Source organism: Morus notabilis, unplaced genomic scaffold (genome assembly GCF_000414095.1).
Source record: "Morus notabilis unplaced genomic scaffold, ASM41409v2 Scaffold358, whole genome shotgun sequence".
NCBI lineage: Eukaryota > Viridiplantae > Streptophyta > Magnoliopsida > Rosales > Moraceae > Morus > Morus notabilis.
The window spans coordinates 397,657-406,365 of NW_010363902.1; the positions used below are offsets into that span (position 1 = coordinate 397,657).

Genomic DNA, 8,709 nt, shown 5'->3' on the forward strand with positions numbered 1-8,709 from the left:
CAAAAATGAAAAGAACCATATCATAGTTTTTGATCCTAAATATACAATTGACATTAGCATTTACATTGAAGATGATCTAATGCATGCACTAATCTAAGCCGTTCATCAGACTGATCCAATGACCATAAAAATTAGGTATTATTTTTGTGACTAATAGTTCCTACTTGCTGAGTGAAAGCTCATTTCAGAGTATTTATACTATAGGTAAGCAACCTGCACATAATGCTTGATGGACTGATGGCGACGCAGCGGACGAGCGAAGTGGAGGTCGAGGAATGGATATCGCACGCAATTATTTTCGCAATAGTTTAAAGTTTTAAATAGATTTTGTTGAATATGTCTATGAACTTGTGTTTTGGAAGTTTGTAGTATGATTGTTAAGTTTATGTAAGCTGGTAGGATTTTGAGAAGCCAAAATATACCTATGTGTAAATTTATGTTTTAGAAAAGGAATTGTATTTGAAGTATAAACACTTTGCTGTGTTCAAAAGTGGAAAGCAGAATTTATGTCGTTACAGTAAGTTGTAAAAAAACTGATATAACATTTTATATAAAAAAATGATATAGTTCTTTAAGAGAAAAAACTTATGCTCAGAATGTTACAACATTCGTTATAGCATTTTGTTTCAGAATATTACAACATTTATTATAGCATTTTATTTTTTTTTTTAAAAAGAAAATGCTACAACATTCTATATAGCATTTTAAAAAAAATGTCTCTCAAATTTTAGGGAGTTTCAGAAAGTATATGTTAAAGTTAGTTTTAGTGACAGCCACTCAATAGGGTCGTCACAATACTAGATCTCCGGAGTCAAAAGAGAGGTTAATTATCATTCGATTCCAAAAGGAAGGTCAACAATGGAATTGATTTAGATCTTGCAATAGTCAGACCAAAGGTTTGGGTTGTTCCCCAGACTCCTCATGATCGCGCATATGGGTACGAGCACAGGGCCCAATAGTAACAAATGGACATTCTATAATAAACAACAAATGGATATTTCATAATAAAGCATAAATGGACATGCATTTTAGTGGATGATTGTATATGTAATTTAAATGGATGAGTTTATTCTATGAAAAATATTTTGTGGGAAATATTTGTACTCACTAAACTCTAGCACACTAAGTTATTCATACTGTAGACAATTTAGGATAATTCTCGCACTATAAATACTTGATGGATTGGCTAGCTAGCATAGAACGATGGGAGCAAGGGTTTGGATATGACTACGCATTATGTTTTTCTGCACTAAAGTATTTTACCGCACTATAAAAACTAGTATAAGTTTTAAAAGTTTATTTATTTGGACTTAGTCTAATTAATTGGGTAATCTTCATGTCCCATAATGTCTTTTCTTAACATTTTTAAAAAAAAGAATTTTAATAGTTATTTATGTTACAATTTTTTATGCGGAAGCATGTATCTAGCGGATCGTGTATAACAAAAAAAATTAATAAACCTTTGAGAGACTCTATAGATTACATTAATTTATTCACAAATAAATGAATCAAATTAATTTATGAATAAATTTACTTAGTGAGTGATTAGGTCGATAACTTGAGTTCTTTGACCATGAACGTTCCTCGCTCCAAGCTTGTTTAGAATATCCAAATCTTCCTCGTCAATTCTTTGACGTGTGTGTGGGCACACTTGAAACAAAACGGGATTAGCACTCAAACACTCAAGTTTTTCATGAGCACCCACTCATGCATGACGTGGAATTAGGGAGAAAATTTTCCTTTTACCCACTCTATAAAATCGGTCGCTATATGCTAGGGAGAGAAAAAATTGTATTCTCTAATTTTCTGCAATCTGTTATTTATAGAGTAGTTTTCAAACTCCCAGAAGAAGTTTAAAATTTATCTCCAAGATAAAGCTTGATAATTATCTCCCACTCTTATTTTATTTTGGAAACAAATGGTGCGTTTGGAACTCATTCTAAAATGATTTTATTTTTTGTATGAAATCAATCTCAGACATAAATCATTTTTGAAAATACATTTGGTAGTTTTATTAAGAGATTGCTTTCAGTATAGAAAATCCATTAATGTCTCTCTCTCTCTATGTGTTCGAGAGAAGAGAAAATGGAAACAAAAACTGAAAAATGACTAAAAGTCATTTTTCATTTCTCTCCCATTTTACACTAAAGTAAAAAATCATTTTCATTTTCGGGTTTTGTCTTTAATTGTGTCAAACGCCGTTTCTCTCCTGTTTTCATTTTTTCTTTCTCAAAAAATGTGAAAAATAAAAACAAAACCAACTCCATACATAGCCAAAATCTCCTCTCTCTCTTATCCTATTAGGCCAACCACCACAATGATATTTCCCCTGTAGTTGGCGCACATTATAGATAGGGAAGGAGAAAAATGTTTTATTTATCCTATAGTCTAATTTTGACTAAAATTTAAATTTCAATTAAAGTTAAACTTAATTTAATTTGAATTCCAATTGGATAACTTATTAAATAAGTTAATCGGATAACTTAGAGAGCAAACAACTGAATCCCAAAGGGATTCTCACAGTGCAGCGTGTGTACACCATGTGGACTACTCCACATGTGTGTTCTAAAATTCAAATTTAATAATCACATTATTTAATTTATAATTAATTCTCAATTAATTATTCTTGAGCGTTGCATTTAGAATTTCATAATTCTAAAATTGCTAATTTACCCTTAGTGTCTTGAAAGATTACAAGGATGATGCGGGGACTCATGGACCTATAATCCTGAGCTCTGATAAAATTAATAATTAATTAAAACTCTTTAATTAATTAATTAATTAATTAATTAATTCTATTAATTCCAAAAATTACTCCACTATAAACTTGGAATTGCACTCTCGTAATTATGGATATAATTTACTTCTAAACTGTGAAGTATCCATTTGATATAACCATTACATATAGATCAATCCTCCATAAATAATTCACAATTAGAGTTAGGTAGAATCCGTTAACCTCTCTAATTACATCTTTATGGTTGAGTACCATTGATTCTCTAATGGTCAGTGATTCAAAAAATAAATTCATGAATCAGAGCTCCTACTAGTCTAAGTGTCAAATCAATTATTAAGAGAATTATTTATCTGCTTCTTTCTCAAGAACGAATGGATTGCATCTCGTATTTTAACATTCCCAACTACTCACTTCATCATGTCTTTAAGATACAAGCAATAGGATTTAGTAATCTCAAAATCCGTACCGAGTAAGTCAAATGACATAAATCCACAAATAGGAGTCTGCTAATAATTTTGGACTAAGATCGTTCTACATATGAAAGATCGTTCTATATATGACCATCGGTAGACTCAATTAAAATTTTTATGTTAAACAAAAATTATCAAAAATTTATATTGTGTCTGTGTTCTTATTCCACACAATGTTATTATGCATAACACATTCATTAAATATCTTGTCATATTAACAGTGTGGATAACACCATTCCATTCTAAATGAGAATGACATGTATTAGTAATATTTTAATTAAAGATTTTGAACTTTAATTAAATTCATTATAAACATCGTTTTGATTATGATCCTTAAATATTATTTTCTCATATATAATACTTACATATAATATTTAAGGTCTTAATTAAGCTAAGTAGCGGTCTAAAATTCAGGTCGTTACACAAATTTTCTATGTGCTATACTTTGTGGTAAGTTTCTCACAAAGTATAGCATTGAAAAATTTAACATTTGATTACTAGTGGTTGAAATGTTTATTTTTCCTATGTAATCAATGCAACTTTTACATTTTCTAATTATTTTAAAAATTTAGGTTTACTTTTACAACTTACGAAGCTTAATAATTATAGAAAAAAGTAAATTTAGCATTTCAAATAACATTAAACATTGGAGCAAAAATGAAAAGAACCATATCATAGTTTTTGATCCTAAATATACAATTGACATTAGCATTTACATTGAAGATGATCTAATGCATGCACTAATCTAAGCCGTTCATCAGACTGATCCAATGACCATAAAAAAATTAGGTATTATTTTTTATTAATATTATTTATTATATTTGTTTATTAATTTTAAGCTTATTTGTCATCTAATTTTGTCCGTTTTACCATCATTTTACACTAAATTTTTTATATTACTCAAATGAAAATGCTATGAATACTTCGAATGAAAATTTTAAGAAAATACAGTGACTAAAATAAAATAAAATCATACCATATTAAAGAAAATTGAAAAAAATAAAACTGATTGAAAACACAACGAAATAAGTTAAAATCTCTTTTTTCTGTGTTAGCTTCAAATCTTTTTCCAATTTTCCTTTCCATTTCTTTTGTATCGTTTTTTTTTTACTTCTCTCTCCTTTTTCGATGCTTCTCAGATAAAAATTCTATAAGTAATTGAAATATAAAATAAAATTAAAGATAATTGCATTAAAATCAAATCACTCTAAATTAAATAAAAAAATTAAACAAAATAAAATAGAGTTAATTTAAAACACAACAAAATAAGTTACAATTTTTCCTATATTTTGATTCAATTTTTTTCCACTTTTATCTTCATTTCTTTTATTTATGTCATTTTTTTCCTTCTTTCTCTTTTTTCCGTAAAAAACAATTTGTATAACGATTATTTTAAATAAATCTCGTTCGTCTGCATAAAGACTAGTATGATTAAAAATAATATTAAAATAGAGGCAGACCGAAGAGCACTTCTCCTTCTCTGCCTTATTAGTGGCGGGCCTATTTAAAAATGAGCCCTCGAAGAAAAATGTCATCCGTTATCCTTTGAAACACTATGAAATTTGTATGTCATGCAAAGTTCGAGGGTTAAAAAAAAAGACATCGTTAACGAGCTTCAACAGCTCCGGCGTGCGGTCGTTGCCGTCGCCGAAGAGTTCGACTGCCATTATTATTGCCGAAGAGTTCGACAGCCATTATTATCTCCGGCGAATCCGTCTCTGAGCTCTGTGGATTTGTCTGTGTAAATGGTAATGATATGTTTTGGAGGGTATTTTATTTATTTATTCAATCTTCTCATCATCATCTTCTTCTTCTTCTTCTTCTTCTTCTTCTTCTTCTTCTTCTGTTTTTATTTTTAATTTTATTTTTATTGTTGCCTTGCCTTGTTCTGTGTTTGAAACAAAGACACGTTTTGGACAAAGCAATGCAGTAGAGAAGTAGTAGTATCCTTAAATCAATTTGATGGCAATTTTGTTCGTCCAACATAAAAAAGAGTCGCATAAGGCGTCACATGCTTTATCCTGTTAATTTTTTAACAGATCTCGACGAAAAAGATCATATAACACATATTTAAAAAAGTTGAGGGTCCTTTTATTAAAAAGAAGATTAGCAATTAAACTGTCTCTTTTTAAAAAATTAGACACTATTTATGTAAATTATTCTTAATAGAAAGGTATGAAAGCAGTGTGGCTTCAGGCGGAAAAAGTGCCAGGCCCACAAAGATTCCGTTGAAGCACGTGGGTTCCAGGTAGCAGTCCAAACTGAAAAAAAAAAAAAAGCATTTTTGATTTCCCCTTTTCTCTTTATTTTTTGTATTTAATTTTAATTTTTTTTGGAAATCGTATTTTATTTTTATTTTGTTTTTAGAACTTTTGTAATTGTTATAACACAAACGACACGTTCTAAGCTTCTGTCTTCATTTCCTCTGCTCTTATCTCTCTCTTACAATTCACAAGCACCAAACATCATTAATCAAATTTCGCCTCCCAAAAAGGAAGAAAAAAAAAGTTCACAATTTTGTGTGTGTGTGTGTGTGTGTTTTTTTTTTCTTTTACAATTTGGGATCGTTGAAAAAACTAACTCGCGCGACAGAAACCATTGTTTCTGTTTTCCTTTTGGTTACCGAGAAAAATAAAGCCCGCCGAAAGCGTCGGTCCCGCGAGCTAGAAAGAGAAAAAATTTCCTCCGAGATTTGGTGGGGTACCAAAACCCCCTTCATCATCCGTATCCGAAATTGGGTTTTGGAGGAATCGTATTTTTAGATATTTTAGATATAGTGATTGGAAATAGAAAATTATAAACCCAAAAAGAAAAAGAAAAGAAAAGAAAAGAAAAAAAAAAAAAAACCAGAGGTGGTCGAGATTCTCTTCCAATTTTTTGGAGAGCTCGCTTCCGAAGCTCCCATGGCGTTTCTTCTTCGGTCTCGCAGCTGACGTCATCCCTCTTCAGGTACTGTTTGGCACAAACGAAAATATTTAAGTACGCCATATATTTTTTTTTTGTTCATATTTGTACCTTTTTTTTGGCTTTGAATTCTCTGGTTTAGTATGACATTTTTTCTTTATCGGGTATGGGGATTTTGCAATATGCAAAACAAATTCATATGTAATGTGTTTGGAGATCTAAAGGGTTAATTCTTTTTTGATGTTACATGTGATCTTAGTTTGAGGTTTATGTTTGGATAATTTACACAATGATTTTCAAATTTAAAAAAAAAAAAATGTTGAAATGCAGGCAAAAAGTAAAGCTGGAATCCGAGGGGAGTTGAAAAGTTTCTATTTCAAATTCATCCAAAATTTGTTTTAGAATTTAGTGGAAGAGGATCTAATGAGACTTTATTTATTTTTTCCTTGTGGAATCAGAAGATTGAACTCTGTCCTGGGATTCTCATAACTTGTTGAATCTGGGAATGCATGTTGATCTCTGAAAATATAAATAAATAAAGGAATTTGTTGAAAATGTAGGCAAAAAGTAATGTTAAAATCTAAGTGAAATCGAAACGTTTCTATTTCACATTCATCCAAAAATTGGAAAATTCTGAATTTAGTGGAAGTAGATCTAATGAGACTTTTTTTTCTTCTTCTTATTGCGGAATTAGAAGAGACTACTTTGAATTCTGTACTGGGATTCTCATATTTTAGCAATGGATGACAACATTAGCACCAAGTTGACCGGAATAAGACAGATTATGAGGATTAAGGAAATCCTCCAAAAGTGGCAATCCGTCACACTAACTCCTACAAAGCCCGAAAATGAACCCGATGCTGAAGGAGCTCCAGGGGGGATTCCTCCACCGATCAACAAGAGGCTAACGGAGGTGATTTGCTGCGACTCCGATGAGGACAGCTGCCAAAGCCCTGGGCCGCCGCCTGATGTCCCGAAGGGGTATTTGGCTGTCTATGTTGGGCCTGAGCTTCGGAGGTTCATAATTCCCACCAGCTATCTTAGCCACTCTTTGTTCAAGGTGTTGTTGGAGAAGGCCGAGGAGGAGTTTGGATTTGATCATGGCGGCGGGCTCACCATCCCTTGCGAGATCGAGACCTTCAAGTACCTCCTCAAGTGCATGGAAAATCATCATCACAAGCCTTGTCCTGATGATAGCTCAGGTAAGTAATTAGACCCTTTCCTTTTTCTTACCATGTTTTGAATGGAATTTCCAAAATTTCACGTAAATGTGTCCTGTTTTAGACCCTCTTGATGAACAACATTGTCTGTTGAGGAAGATGCTTGTAGTTCTGTTTTACGAAGACACCTGAAGAACTCAGGAAAGAGTTTTTTTTTTTTCTACTTCTTTTTCTTCATCTTTTTTTTTTTTTTTTTCTCTTTTCAAACTGTATGTTAGAGAACTAGCTCTTTTGGCAATCTTGTTTTAGGAAACCATGTTAAGAGGGGAGTCTGAATTGAACTTAATCTAGTTTTTTCAACAACATTGCAAAGATTGTGTAAAGGAAGATATTCATTGACAAGATTGTATATTTTGTGTCCTTAATCTGTCTGCTTAAGACAAGACTTGGTGCTTAAGATTAATGTTTTATCTTCTGTACCATTGGTTTCATTTAAATATTATTAATCTTGGTGTTCTTGGTGGTTTTGCAGCTGGAAGTTCATTCATTGAAGAGTAAATAATTGTGAGCCTTATCTTTTTAGCTATCATCCCGGCTTTTTTATTTATTATTTTTTTTTTTTGGGGCCTGATTTTCTGGTGTAACAGGGTTAATTTCCTCTTTTGCAGATATCTTCTTTCTTTTTTTTTTTTTTTTTGGGTTTTCTCCTCTTTAATATTAAACATGGAGGAGAGATCTCTAGTTAGAAAGTTTGCGGGTGTGTTGGGAAGAATTTGGTGGCTAGAGTAGAGTGGTGACATGCATTTTGACCTCCATTATGATGTTTGGGGTGTAATCTAACCTAAATATGATGTTTGGTGGAAATTGTAATATGAAAAATATATTGTTCACGCCATTCTTTTGGTTGTCGTTAATATTGATCCCGAATCATTTGAACTTAGAAATCTTTGCACACACACAAAAAAAAAAATATATATATATATATATATATATATTCCTGATATTATTCTGTTTCCCCTTTCATTGTTTTATTACTTTTATTATTGATATTATACTATGTAGTCTTTAAACACTAAGGCACATGCTATCATTGTTGAATGAAGTATTTATAATTTCCTGTATATTTGCTTTCAATTTACTATTATTTTCTTCAATGATTTGTATGGATTTGGCGGTGTTTATAGTTTTTTTCTTTATTTGGCATATTCATGTGCCGTCTGATTCCTTTTTCCGATCAAGTCATATGAATGAGTTGTCTTAGCTCCACTGCGTTTTTTTTTTTTTTTTAAAGTATAACTAATTCCACCTGTATATGGACTTAAATGATATTAAATTGGTCTGAATCCTTAAAAGATCATTCAACAAATTGCCTCTCCATCATTTCCGTTTGCACATGCTACCAAGATATATAGAGTTTACATATTATATACATGCATAC

General features: G+C 31.3%; 1 protein-coding gene across 1 annotated transcript; it reads left to right on the plus strand.

The window, feature by feature from the left end:
• The first annotated feature begins 5,612 nt into the window (after positions 1 to 5,612).
• On the plus strand, positions 5,613 to 8,220 carry LOC21397620. The gene is made up of 3 exons (XM_024170157.1): positions 5,613 to 6,156; positions 6,806 to 7,313; positions 7,804 to 8,220. The coding sequence occupies exons 2-3, from the start codon at positions 6,851 to 6,853 to the stop codon at positions 7,827 to 7,829; spliced, it is 489 nt and encodes a 162-aa protein (XP_024025925.1). The 5' UTR covers positions 5,613 to 6,156; positions 6,806 to 6,850; the 3' UTR covers positions 7,830 to 8,220.
• Positions 8,221 to 8,709: the final 489 nt, after the last annotated feature.